Source organism: Protopterus annectens, chromosome 1.part2 (genome assembly GCF_019279795.1).
Source record: "Protopterus annectens isolate FY-2018-M chromosome 1.part2, PAN1.0, whole genome shotgun sequence".
Classification (NCBI taxonomy): domain Eukaryota; kingdom Metazoa; phylum Chordata; order Ceratodontiformes; family Protopteridae; genus Protopterus; species Protopterus annectens.
This window is the reverse complement of record NC_056727.1, coordinates 1224805955-1224821072: the sequence shown is the minus strand read 5'-3', so window position 1 is coordinate 1224821072 and position 15118 is coordinate 1224805955. Positions and strand designations below refer to the sequence as shown.

At 37.7% G+C, this 15118-nt stretch overlaps 1 protein-coding gene across 2 annotated transcripts in view; it reads left to right on the top strand.

Moving 5' to 3' along the window:
• Nucleotides 1–15118, top strand: part of LOC122792307 (phosphatase and actin regulator 2-like) — a 1188181-nt gene that overhangs the window by 1038550 nt on the left and 134513 nt on the right. For both annotated transcript variants that reach the window (XM_044060086.1, XM_044060087.1), the window contains one exon: nucleotides 9680–9836. In XM_044060086.1, the coding sequence (XP_043916021.1) occupies nucleotides 9680–9836 (157 nt within the window). The remainder of the gene's footprint in view (nucleotides 1–9679; nucleotides 9837–15118) is intronic.

The window sequence follows — 15118 nt, the reverse complement described above, 5'->3', positions numbered from 1 at the left end:
CAGTAACTGGACGAGAGTATATTTTTAAGTTTTATGCAGATTGCAGATCCAGAGACTTAGTTTATTTAGCCCAATGCCAAATTTGCAAGTTTTTCTATGTGGGAAAAACGAACAGGACATTACGAGAACATATCAGGGAACACATATATGCCATTAACAAAGAAAATACAAATAATGCCCTGGCACAACATGTCCTGGATAATGGCATGACACACAGTTTTAAATTTATGGTCTTGGAATTGACCAAGAAGAGTAGTAGACTAGGTGATATTAAGAACCACACTGAAGAGATGGAATGTAGATGGATAATGAGGCTACAAGCACATAAAGCGTGTGGTTTGAATGATAAGGTCTCAATCAAGCCTTTCTTAGCAGCGAGACCTTATAAACATTAAAGGTTGCTTATCAGCTAGAACTTATTTTTTAATATTATTTTTTAATGATATTTAATGATGTTAGTGTTTACATACATTCTACGTGTGTATATATATATATATATATATTTCAATGTGTATATGCATTTTTCATGAGCAATATGTACATATATAATATGTATATATATTTATATTTATATATGTATATATTTTTTATAAATTAATTTTTATCAATAGTGTTATGTGATGGAATGAATTGTATTTGCTTTCATTTTTAAATTAGCTGGTATATCAGTTTTACCGGTTGAAAGCAGTGTATATGCAACTTTAAATTTTAATGGCATAATTATGATGATTAACTAACAGGATATGGGTTAATTCATTGCTATATAAGGCATGTAATATGATATGCTGCTATTGAAGTCTGATGAAACGTTTGTGAACGTGAAAGAGCTTACTTTTGGATCCAGCATGTGTTTTGAATATTAAACTCTTGAAGTGAAAACTGGAGTTTTTTGTTAACATCAGCGTTGGTGAGCTCCTTTTGTGTTTTGTTGTTGAATAACCATAAAGTGTTCTACTGCTATGTCAGAAACCTCAAGAGCAGCACACAGCAATGTGCTGAGCTGGCAGTATAGCAAACCTGTTAGTGGACAAATTAATTTCCAACATTACCTCCATCTGAAACATAACCACTCTGTCTATAACTAGAAAGCATATACTGGGTGCACTCACTAAAGCCAAGAACATAACCTCAATAGGTCCCATTAACATTTTTTTTTAATTTATTTATTTAACATTTGTGGACTGGGAAAGTCCGACTAGGTTCCACAGATCCTTTTTTCAGCGGAGGCCCAGAGAGAAATGCTCCAGAAGCATGTCTTTAGAATGTGGGAGGAAACCCATGCGAATGCAGGGAGAACATGCAAACTCCGCACAGAAGCACTCCAGCCGAGAATCGAACCGGAGAACCTCTTACTGTGAGGTGACAGCGCTAACCGCTGCACCATTGCACAGCCCATTCCAGAATGCCTCCTGTATAATCTAAACTATGACTTATCAGGACCCCTGGAGTCATTATTTAACTATAGTCTTAAAACAGACTTTGTGCCACATGAATAAAGGACTACAGCAGTCCCCTTTATAAGACAGGACCTTCAACAGATCCTGAAAACTGCAGACCCATTAGTCTAACAAGACTTATTTGCAGAGCCGTGGAAAGAATTATCATGGAAATTAACAATAAGGGCATAGGAGACCTCCAGATACTGGATCCACTCCAGTTTGGCTTTGTCAAAGGAATGTTACACTTACTGAGTCTGGTGGGCTTCTTTGAAAAAGTCACTAAGGCAATGGATTAGAGGAAAACTATGCATACTGCCTATATAGGTATGGCTAAAGCATTTGATACAATATTCCACCTGTCCATTGTCAACAATCTTATGGAACTAGGTGTAAACCCCTTTCTAACACACTGGATAGCTAGCTGGCTCACTGATAGAACCTAGGAGGTTAGAATAGGTAAGGCCACATCCACAAAGAGACCTGACATCAGTGAAGCCCCCCCAGGGATCTGTGCTGGGCCCACTCCTCTTTGGCATCTACTTCTCAGATGTCAAAGCCAATGCCAAAGCCATTTGGCTAACCAAGTCCGCAGATGATTGCAAAAAGGAATTAGGTTTTGCTTGTGACATAAGGTAGGAACACCCTTCAAGAAGGTCTTATACAGACAAATGCTTGGTGCCAAAGCCATGGCTTAAAACTCAGTCCCAAGAAATACATTATAGTACCTTTGGGAAGTCTAACACCCCAGGTAACTATGTTATCATTAAAATATTCTTAAAAGTTGATTCACTATTCAGGGATCTGAGAACTCATGTAGATAGTAACCTAGCCTTCAACAAACGTGTCCAAGGTAGTAAGAAAATGTATTTATTGACATTTGTTAAACGGATTGGTCCAACTGGGCTAGTGGCCCATTTGCAGTAGAGACCCGAGGAGAAAAGCTCCAAAATTACAACTTTTTTTTTTTAACAATTGAAATATGTAAAGTATGTAAACAATAAATCATTTCAGTTACAAAGTAAAAAATCATAGAAGCTGGGAGGTAAGGCACCATATAGTTACAGAGTAACAACATAGCAAAAGTTATTTACATATTTACAGCATGAGCTTTTAGTCAGTATATTTGATAATTAGAAAAAGCTCCAAAATTACGTTTTTTTTTTTTTTTTTAAACAATTGAAATATGTAAAGAGAGCCCGAGCGTAGCAAGGGCTATCCCCTAAGTGTCAAAAAATGCAGAAAAAAATTAATCAGTCAGAAAAGACTAGAACAATATAGGGATAGGGGGAGGCTGAGCCAGGGGTGACAAGAGTGTGGAAAAGAGTCTGCAGGCAAAGCAGCAATAGAGTGTGATAAAAAGAGTCTGCAGGCAAAAGCAGCAATAGAGTGTGATAAAAATACTTCTATGTTGCTCAATTTATACATAAGGGCATGGTGTCAAGATCCAGAGAGGTCATCATATGACTGTACTTGGCCCTCATTAGACCCATCATAGAGTATAATACCGTCTTCATTATGTACCTGACTAGACACATGCAGCAACTGGAAAGTCAACAAAAGTTCCTTACAGAAAGAACACAGGGAGTAAATGCAGTGTCCTACACTGATTTGCTAAAATCCCTGTTTCTTACTCAGTGTCATATGGACTTCTGAGAGGTGATCTTTGCCTGGCATACAAGGCATCCCTGGGCCCTATTTTGACAAAACCTTTTGCACATCTGCAAAATAGACTGTATCAGAACTACTAGAGTAAAATAACTAAATTCAACATAAATAAGACATGTTGGGTAGACAGATATTGTTACTCAGAGAATTTCCATTCTCTGGAGCAGGTTCTCCATCCATGTGAAACAGAGTTCTCCCTATCCCTATTTAAGTGCAACTTTGACCAATGGATGGGTAATCTGAAATTCATCCCTGGTGTGGCTGCTATGTCTCTGATGGGCAATGGCAGCCAGTAAATCACCACCTATATAAATCAAATTTGTGGGTCACATTTGGGTCACACTGCTAGGCTTATAAGGCCTTAGTGGCTGTTAGCCTAGTATACACTTATGAACCTAGAAATATAAATAGGATATGTTGGAGGGACAGGTATGTATCTCAGAGAATTCCCATTCTCTGGAATAGGCTTCCTATACATGTGAAACAGAGCCCTTCCCTAACTTTATTCAAGCTCAACCTAGACCAGAGGATGGAAAACTGGAAGTTCACCCCTGATCTGACACCCATGTCCCTGATGGACAAAGAAAGCTGTTAAATCATGCCCTAACTAACATACACCACTTAAAGCAATCTCCAAGGCACAGTAACTTGTGGGATACATTTGGGGTACATGGCTAGATGTATAAATGCCCTAGTGGCGATCAGCCTAGTCTATACCTATGAGCCTAAACTCCTATTGGTCTGTAGTTTTTAGGATGGCTTTCAGGCTAAGTCTTGATGAGAAGTATAGTTTGTCCAGTTGTTAACCAGGTTGATGAATGTTTGGGATGCACATATAAGTAATTCTTACCAGTGGCTAAATCTTTGTGTAAAGATGTTAATGCTGTTAGCCAGAAGTTAGGTACTGCATCTGGACCTAGGCATTTCCATTTAGGAGCTTTTCTTAATTTTGTTCAATTTCTCTGGCCATTAATTCATTCCATTTCATATCCTCTCTTTTAATTGTTCTTCTAGCCATTCTGTCTTTATGTTCAATGAAATCTTCATAAAACTTCTCCAAAATGTGCCTATTTCTCCTCTGTCTTTTGATGGGGTTTCTTTTCCTTTTGCTTTGCTTCCCAATTCTCTAGGAAAATCTTTTTGGGTCATCAGTAAATTACTTACTTTGTACTTTTCTTTTCTTTTTATCTGCATGCCTTCTATGTTTTTTTCTGCCTGTACTGATATTTTTAGTTTATTACTGCCATTAGTATATTATAAATCTTGGTCTATTTTGAAACTGTGTGTTGCTTTTACCATGCCTGTGTTTCTAAGTATTTTTGGTAATCTGTTCCCTTTTCTGTATTCTCCTAACAGTGATGCTTCTTGTCTTAACTGCTTTATAGTTTTCTCTATGCAGTGTTTCCATGGTTGCATTTTACGTGTTTTCTTCCTTTCCTATATTACTCTGTTTTTGTGATAGCACTTTATCCGTTATTAGTTTAGTTGCACAGTAATATAGTCTATTTATTTCTGCTATGTCACATGAATTTCTATTAATAGTCCTGATTACTGTGTTCATCTATTTTACTTTCTGTAATCTGTTTCTTTTATATATCTTAATATGTTGATCCATCTCTATTAAATCAAGTCATTCATCCCTAAAATTATTTTCTTCTGGACTGAGGTTGTCTTTGTTTCCTGTGAGTAATCTATAGAGTTCCAAAAATCTTCCTGTTGCATGTCCTCCTCAGATGCACCCTGCTTCATCTGCTGGTCCTTCATATGGAGAACCCTTTAGCCCATCACTGCCCAACATTACGTGTGTCAGAGTTGCCACTGTTTCCTGCTCCTTCTCTTGCTGAACTTTTGTACCAGTGTCCTAAAGAAGGTTCCAGAGTATCACGGTGTTGCAAATGTTCTTCAGATACCTCCTGTTCCAGCTGTTGCTCCTTAACCTGGAGACCCATAATTCTATCATGCTACGACATTGCTTATGTTGGACTCTGCACACTAAATGCTTCACTTTGCAGATAGTCTAGAACTTCAGTTTCTATTTGTTTAACTTCTAACTTACTAATCCCTTTTGCTTCCTTATTTTATTTATTTATTTTTTATTGGGACCGTTCCATATCGGGTACCTTTGTCTAGATTTCTGTTCAAATGTCTTTGGAGCTGCTTTTTTTTGTATTGATTATTTTAGCTTTCCTCCTTTGCATTAATATTGTACCATACCAGATCTCTTTTTCTTTCCCATGCCCATGTTTCTTTTTTTATAACTTCAAAAAGTATCTGGGATTTGATTTTTATATTTTCACAGTTTCTCTGCTGCTTCGTTTTCCAGGTGGCCCATAGTTCCTTCTTCTATGTAATGTTTTTCAAGAATACAAATTTTTATTTGAAGTATTTAACAGCTTTTCTTGTGCAAGTATTTTTCTTACATCTAATTTCACTTTCAGTCTCTCTGCACACCATTTGTCTGGAATTTCTGGGCTTCTTGTGTAATAGTAACAATACATGATTTCTTCCTTATCCTCAGTAGTCCACTTTGTCATCTTTATGGCTCTTTTTCAGCCTGTCAGTTTTTGTACTTTTGGTGGACTGCTTCCTGCTTCTACAACAGGAGGCCATCTTCCCCCGACCCTGGACCAGCCTTGTTGTGGGGATGTTTCTGTGTCTTGAGAATTCTGCACTGCTGTTTTTTTTCCAGTCTTGGCAGTAGTGCATATACAAGGATTGGGCACTTTTTATCTTTGAACATGTGTATTCGGCTGTCTTTTTGTTATTTTAAGCTACCATTCTCTATAATGTATTCTGTCTAAAATCCAGTCTATATGTCAGTCTAGTCTAGGTGAGATTTTGTGAAAACAGGGTCCACCACATGAATGTACCCAACAATACCTGAGGATTAATTCAGTTCCAGCAATACTACTCTCCTTTTGTTGCTGATTCAGTTCTCCATGTGGACCCTTATGGCCTTTGAAATGGCCATAATGTGACATGCTTATGTGAAGGATTAACAGTAATAGTTACAGGATGTTTGCCACAAAGACCAGCAAAGCAGCTTTACTGCCCTCCTACCGTCATATGTGTAGACTACCCCCTCAATGTTAGACAATATTTTCATGATTGGCCATTCTTCGATCCTTTCCCGTTCTTCCCCAAGTTAAAGGACTGAGTTTGAGGTACATGGTTAGAATTATCCTCTTCTTGTTTTAAGTTTGAAAGTTACATTCATTAAATGGTGCCACCAGACAACATATGTTCCTATGGCAAACAGGTCATGACAGCCACAGACTGTGCCAAATTTCTTTTGTGAAAAAGCCTGCCACACAGCATTGTTCCTTTTTCTGAGGTTTTAATGCAGTGACACAGGAGATATCAAGTCCTCACCAGTTGCTTATCAGCTGTGTGGAAGCCACATTAGAGGGAGCCTCAGAGACTGGTGATACTTCAGCTGTATGGAAGCCATGTTAGAGAGAGCCTCAGAGACTGGCAATACTGCCCACATTTTCCTCCTCACTCTGTAACCTTTCCAAGCAGCAAAAGTAGTCAAAAACAGATAACATGTAGAGGATGCCATCAGGACATTGTGGGTCTTCCAGTTGTTGTATTGGCTATTCCACATACGTGTTGCATAGATTTCCTACAGCTTCTGCCCCTGAAATGCTCATTTTATATCTGGAAAAGGGCAATGCTCAGGGCATGGTTAGTGTCCTTGCTGCTGTTAAGAGTGGGCCACATCCAGGCCTGTGTCATTTCCCCTTTTATCAGTCATCCTGAAGTTGGTGTCCTCCTTCAGTAGCTGATTGCTTTCCTTTCATCAGAGCTTTGCACCGCAGAGGTGATGATGTCTTAAATCCTCCTTTGTCTTTTCCCTATTGGCCTGTTTGATCTTCATTTTCTTTGGTGGTGAGTTGTAACCTCTTAATTCTGGGTGCCAGTTTATCTTGGCACCATGTAATACTGCTGATTTGCTGGCTGCTGAGAAAATCCTGTGTTTGTTCACCATTGAATTATCATGGCAGGGCATTCCAAGATGAAGGAGAATAAACTGCAGGTTAAATAAGTATTCTGGTTACATCTGAAAAGCGGTCAGAGAAAACTAGGGGATGTGAGGTCGCCCTCCTTCCTTTGGCCACCTGTAGGATATCTAGCAGTCAAAAAATGTAAACGGCACCAACTTCATTGTTTTTTTTTTTGCCATTGACATGAACAGTCAGTTGCATCACTGCAGCAATCCATTAATTGCTTTACTGGCTGCCCGTTCAACATGGACAGCGCTCAGATACAGATGAAGACCAGCACTCTCTCTTGTTTTGGAAAGGAGTTGTGTTGTTGAAGCATGTGAATGTGTTGTGACTTTTGATAAAAAAGCAATACCAAGATGAGCTGGAAACCTCTGGGCCCTCAATGAGTACACTGGGCTTCTGATTTAAGTTCATGGGATGCCTACTTCTGTGTTTGCAGAACACTCAATAAAAATATACCTTCCTTTTTGACTTGCATAGATAATGGAAAGAAATGTATGGAGCACACAGTGCCACAGAAAGCTTTTAGAATCAAACAAGAATGCTAATCTGGGAGGATGATAGTAATGCCATACCTGGATAGATATCCAAGACATGCAGAGTTCTCACCTGATCCTTCTTCCTCTGTGAACAGAGTGTGCTTTGCTCCCTCCTTACCTAAAACTGTTCGCTTTCTACTTCCATTTACCCATTTCATATCCTCTTATCTTAAAGAGTTGCATGATTTGGATGTTGTGTTTGAAAACACAGCTGTAGCATGTAAACTTGAAGTTATAGCCTCTGGCTCCAAGTTTCCTGTTATGGAAACAGTCATGTTTCAGCTGATTGTTGTGAATCCATAGTGGCCACTCAGCAGGATTTGTCCGGCCATACTGTGGAGACTCGTCTGGTTCTTATCACTCTGGTGTGGGATGAGCTGCCAGCCATTGTTTTGGGTTCATATAGGTTGACCAAAGATCATCACATTATTGCCGGTCACAAAAAGCAATCAGATCAGCCTTCCAAGGTGCAGACATCAGCTGAATGGATTCCAGTAACACTGCGGCATAAAGAATTCTCAGCTGTTTTGGACTATGAAACGCTTGTGCTCAGATACTTTGCAGTACTCCAGTGCTCAGTCCAAAGTACATGTTGTTACACAAAGCCTTTCTAACTCTGTAATTATTATAGGGGGATAGGAGGAGGAAGACACTGTACTCTGAAGAGGATGAGGAAGGCCTGTTTTTTTACCAGCTAGATTGTCATTTCCTCTGGATTGCATTTAGTTGATGAGCAGTCATCATCAGGTTTCACCATGAAGTATGTTACTTTTAGTTAGGCTCTTATCTTTAAAAAATGAAACATTTTGGATAATAGGGGAATAGCTGTCTTTTAACAAAAAATATTGAGCTGTTAGACATTGAAAACTGTAGGTTCTCAGTGATTTTCAGTATTGCATTCCTAACCTTTATCCAGCTTTGAAGCCCAGCCCCCTAAAAACAGGTTCTTCTGATTGCAGAAACAGAATCAACAGACTAAGCTTAATTTCTATGGAGGGGGCTGCTAAGATTCTAAAAGAAGTGGCGGGCATAAGTGCATTACAATTGGACAGTTTTGATAAAATGATGCATACCTCAGCCACAGTAGAGATTAAGGATAGCACCGACAAAATGCATCAAATACTGACGAGTTGCATCAGACTGTACTTGAGGAGCTCACTGTCAGCATTTTTTTCAATTTCAGCATTTGCATTTGAAAAGACAGCACGACATAAGGAATGGTGATCACCTATTTCAGACTGACAAATTTCTGCCTTTGCTTCATGGATCACCATCACTTTCATCAGGTTTGAGTTCAGGGGTGGTGGTCCATGGAGTAGATGAAGAACCTTGTCAGCCTGAAAGAAGTGCTCACCATCCAGTACGCCATGCTACCTTTTCATTCTATACTGAAGCTAAGGGCTCTACAAATTAGACTGTGGTGTGAGGACAGTGCCGTGAAGTCGCACACCAACAAGCAAAGGGTTATCCATTCACATTCCCTGTGCAAACTGACCATGTTGATATGGGACTTGGCTGTGAAGTAGATCCAAGCTGTTTACATCCCCTGAAGGATATAAAACATGTCTGTCAGGTTCAGCCCACTTATATAAAGAATAAAACTTGCTAGTGGAGACTTTGGACTGACTTGGGAGTTAGCTTTGAACTGGTGGGCTTTTTCTGGAGGTTGGCAGCCTTGACACAGAAGTACTAAAGGCATTTGCAGTGTATGATGTCAGAGAGGCAATCAGAATTCCTGAAAAATGGGAATACAAGTTGAGAATCTGCGTAACTCAGTACAGTTGTCTGTTGTCCAGAAGTAAAAGAAGTAATTTATTTTGACATTTTGCAGAGGGACACGAGAACGTCAGATGTTAAGATTACAATTAAATGGGTAAAAACTGAGATTGTTTTCTATTTTAAGCAGTTGAGAGATGAGGCATTTTTAAACCGCTTTGAAATCAGTTGTCACTAGATAAAGAAATATTTATTGAAGACGTGCACAGAGTAAAACTCAAAACCTGAATAACTCCTTAACTGCCTTCAGGTTCCCTGGCTTGTAAGATTCGCAGAAGAGACACACTTGCTATCAAACTTGGAAACAGACCATCAAAGAAAGAACTGGAAGACAAAAACATTCTGCCTTGTACATCAGAGGAAGAACGACAAGAGCTGAGGCAACAAATTGGAACCAAACTTGTAAGGTAGTGTATATATCCTTTAAATAGGTTGTTCATGTTTTGGTTCAAATGAAGTACAGTATAGTGTTGATGTTATAACAGTAGTATTTATTTTTTGTTGTCAGTAAAATAGAAAGTAGATATTGTAGTGTAATGTTTACAGTGCTTACTTTACCAGTTGTTTTTATTGAAAATTTTAACAACAAAGCATTAATATATGATACTAGAAATGCTATAAAACAAATCTACATATCTAAAAGAACAGTAATAAACGCCAACTAAAATAACTATTTACAATGGTGTGTACTATAAAACAAAGCTTTTTAAACAGAAAAAGAAATGTGATAACAGTAGTTGTTAGTTAATTATTAAAGTATGTTTATCCAACAGTGCTTTGAATTTCAACCATATATTATATGAAGTGGTGATTCTAGATGTTTTTGTCATGATAGTAATTAGTTCAAGATGACAGACTTCAATTGCCAAGTGTGTAAATTCCTTCACAGTAGGACCAGTCTGATTCTTCCAGTTCTTGGAGATGACTTTTCTTGCTAATGTTAAGGTGCTCCACAAAAGTGGGTATTTTATTTTATTTTCATAACACAAGTGGGAATAGGTGTATTAAATAAAAATAAGAGATTTGGTCAGCATAAACTTATTAAAAACAGACTGCAAAATGGAATTCATAATATCTCAATATGTTTTAAGTTTTATACAATCATAAAACTTGTGCTGCCAGTCAGCTTTTAACATTTAGTTTACATCTCCATCATTCTGTGTCTTTATTATATGTATCAGTTCAACTTTATGCGGTGTGATAAAGGTTCTATGTAGGAACTTCCAAGAGAATATCCTCTACTTTAGTAATGAAGTAGCCAGTTTTAAAGAATGAAGTATTATTTTTTTTATCATCTTCACTTGGGGAGTCATTATTAACAAGTCTAAAATAATCCCAATAGCTTTCTGTTTGACATACTGTTGATTTCTTAAGTAACTTATGGATTTTAGATAGAAGTCCCTTTCCACTTATATTCTGGTGTATTAGAATAATGAGTAAATCAATGAATGTGGGGAAAGAATTTCTAACTGTTGATTGCATTAAATTAATCTTATGTTCAACTAATTATCTACAGTTTTGAAGTTCTAACCATATATCATTGCTTAACTCAACCTTATTAATGATGTAGTCAACATTTTATAACTTCCCATTGTCTGGTAATGGATACCAGTATAACAGGTTTTTGTCTTTCAATGTAGTCATTGTTGTTAAATGAAATGTATTAATATTATTTCGAGTATAGGCAATTGGAAATACAAAGAAAATCTGTGCTTAATATTCAGGGTTCCTGAAAATGAAATTTTAAAGGAGGTTATTATCATATCAATACAATAAGAGTTAAGTGGTTTGTTTTTGTTTTCTATAAAATAGTCTTTTACTAACCAATGAACTTTGTTAGTAGCTATTTTAGTATGATATGATTTTGTTAATGTATTAGATTTACACCAAATACCTCCCTGAATATGTTTCCATTTGGCATTATAATTGTTGTTTAACCAAGAAATTATTGTGTTAACAATTGAAGATAAGGAATATAATTCTAAATCTGGAAGACCAATACCACCTGATGTTCAATCTCTAATGTGATGGTTTAAAGCCAATCTAGGCTGGTTCATCCATCCTCAACCCCTCTTCCCATTTTGCACATGGGGTCCGGGATGTCACTTCAGCAGTGACAATCATCTTGAGCCAAGGTTTACACCGCTGGCTGGCTAGTCCTGCCACGGTAGTTCATTCACACCACTCACTCTCACACACACTCTCACCTGTGGCCAATTTTGAGTATCCAGTCTACCTACTTTGGAATGTGGGAGGAAACCAGTGCACCTGGAAGAAACCCATGTGACCGCAGGGAGGACATCCAGTCTAGGCTCATTAGGAAACCATAAAAATCTCAGAAACAAAGAATTATACTCTTTTATATTTTTGGGGAGGAATAAAGATTGTATTATATATAGAATTTTAGAAAGGATAATCATTTTAATTAAGGAGATTGTGTCTCTTCCTTAATGAAAAAAAAATAAATTTTTAAGAGTTTGTTTCGTGGAATTTAAGTTATTATTATAATTAAGGATTGTTATATCTTTAATACTGTCAGGCAAGAGTATCCCGAAGTAAGTGATTTTTATCATCTTTCACAATATTTTTATGTAATTACTTATCTGTTTTATTAATATGATAATTAACAGGTAGTATTTTAGTCTTATTGACATTAAAATTGAGTCCTGATGTCTTCTGGAATATTTCTATTGCTTGGAATACTGCAATAAAAGAAGAATTGCTATCTGTCAAAGTTAATAGGATGTCGTTTGCAAATAATTTTATTTTGGGGATTAAATCATTATTTATTTGTATGCCTTTTGATGTTTTTATTTGATCGTATATAATTTGCAAAAGGTTCCATAACTAGAGAAAAATGCAGTGGGGACAAGGGGCAACCCTGTTTAGTACCTTTAGCATTTATGATTGATTGGGAAGTATATGAGCCTATCTTAATGTATGCAAAGGAGTTTTCATAGAGAAGTTTGACTAATTCTAAGAAATTGTTTGAAAAATTACATTCCTGCAGTACTAATAGTAAGTACTCCGAATTAACTGAATCAAATGCACTATTCAAAGTTATTTCTTTTTTTGAATTATTAGTATAATCAATTAATGATACTATTTTCTTGATATTGTTATAGGTGTTCCTGTTCATTACAAACCCAGTCTGATCATTGTTTATCAACATTGGAAGAAATTTTTTATTCTAGAGGCATAGATTGCCAGAAATATTTTATAAAAGTAATGTCTTTCGGCTTTTCCCGGTTAGGGGTCACCACAGAGGAACTCCAGTCCGCTAATGATTGGCAGTGGATTTTTATGGTTGGTGCCGAGTTGCCAGCCCAGCCTTCAAGGAACGCACACCCATTCATGCATGCACCTACCTGCATGTCTTTATATGTCACTCGACCATGGGGAGGACATGCAGACTCCACACAAAAGGCGCTCCAGCCAAGAATCGAACGGGAGAACCTCTTGCTGCGAGGCGACAATGCTATAATCTACATTTAATGATGAAACTGGTCTATGTGAAGAACATTGTGTTGAGTCCTTGTCATGTATTAAAACTGGGGATATATGGGTATATTTCCAGGATGGCGTTACCTTCGTAAGTCCTTTAACTATTGAAAATAAATCTTGTAAAGTACTCAGAGCATCCTTAGTTGTCATTTCGTATAGTTCAGGTATCATACCGTCATTTCCAGGTGTCTTATTGGGTTTTAATTTATTAATTAGAATTTTGAATTCAGATTAGAATTTTGAATTCAGACATTGAGCGCCTTCTGTATGGAGTCTGCATGTCCTCCCTGTGGTCGAGTGACGTTAAAGACATGCAGGTAGGTGCGTGCGTGAATGGGCATGCCTTCTTTGAAGGTTGGGCGTCGGGCTGTCAACTCGGCACTGTAAAAATCCACTGCCAATCATTAGCGGACGGGAGTTCTGCTGTGGCAACCCCTAACCGGGAAAAGCCGAAAGACATATAGGTTTGTCAGTTATTTTTATTTGATCCTCTGACAGTCTATTTTCAGTATATTTTTTGTAAATGTTTTAATTAGATCTTGTGTATCCATTGTTGTTTTGTGTTGATTATTCCTACTAAAATGAGACCTGAAAACAACAGTGCTTTCTGATGTACTTATCTGAGACTGTGATCAGTTTCTTAGTGAAATTTAAAAGTTTGTGGTTGGTCTTGAAAATACTCCTATAACACAGGTTTGTTTTGAGACTGCACTCATTCACCATCTCAAGACTGTATTTCAGTCTATAAACTACCTTAGGGATAGTCAAAGAACAGACTAAATTTGCATGTGAAATGCTTTGTGTCGACAGCTATAATCCAAGGTTTACTATTGGCAGAAGATCCACTGAAGTGCGTGTTATAGGCATATAAACAGCTGAAAGCTGCATTGGAGTTTAAAGTAGATATAAAAAGTGTGCACACCCCTGTTAAACTACCAGGTTTTTGTGATATAAAAAAATGAGATCACAATAAATCATTTCAAAATGTTTCCCATCTTTAATGTGACCTATAACCTGTACAATTCAATTGAAAAACAAATCTGTTACGGGAAAAATTATAAAAAATAAAAAACGTACAATAAGCTGGTTTCATAAGAGTGCACACCCTTAAACTAATACTTTGTTGATGCCCCTTTTGATTTAATTACAGCATTCAGTCTTCTTGGTAGGAGTCTGTCAGCATGGCAAATCATGAATGGCAATATTTTCCCACTCTTCCTTGCAAAAGCGCTCCAAATCTGTCAGATTGCGAGGGCATCTCTTGTGCACAGCCGTCTTTGGGTCACCCCACAGATTTTCTTTTGGATTAAGGTCTGGGCTCTGGCTGGGGCATTCCAAAACTTTAATTTTCTTCTGGTGAAGCCATTCTTTTGTTGATTTGGATATATGCTTGGGGTCATTGTCTTGTTGAAAGCTGAAATTCCTCTGCATTTTCAACTTTTCTAGCAGACGCCTGAAGCTTTTGGGCCAAAAGTGACTGGTATTTGGAACTGTTTATAATTCCCTCCACATTGACTAAAGCCCCAGTTCAAGCTGAAGAATAGCAACCCCAAGGCATGATACTGCCACCACCATGCTTCACTGTCGGGATGATGTTCTTTTGGTGAGGCAAAGTGTTGTTTTTGCACCAAATGTACCTTTTGAAATTGTGGCCAAAATGTTAAACCTTGGTCTCATCAGACATAACACATTTTCCCACATGCTTTTGGGAGACTTGATGTATTGTTTTGCAAATTTTAGCCAGGCCTAGATGTTTTTCTGTATAAGAAAAGGCTTCCGTCTTACAACCCTACCCCATAGGCCAGACATATGGAGAATATGGGAAAGTGTTGTCACATGTTGTACACAACCAGTACTTGCCAGAAAATCCTGCAGCTCCTTCAGTGTTGCTGTAAGTCTCTTGGCAGCCTCCTTGACCAGATTTCATCTTGCCTTTTCATCAATTTTGGAGGGACGTCCAGTTCTTTGCAACGTCTCTATTGTCCCATATTTTTTCCACTTTTTGATGACAGTCTTCACTGTGTTCCATGGTATATCCAATGCTGTGGAAATTTTTTGTACCCTTCTCCTGACTGATGCCTTTCAACAATGAGATCCCTTTGATGCTTTGTAAGCTCTCTGAACCATTGCTTTTGCTGTAGCAGGCAACTGAGTAAATGTCAGGAAAATCCTACTAGAACAGCTG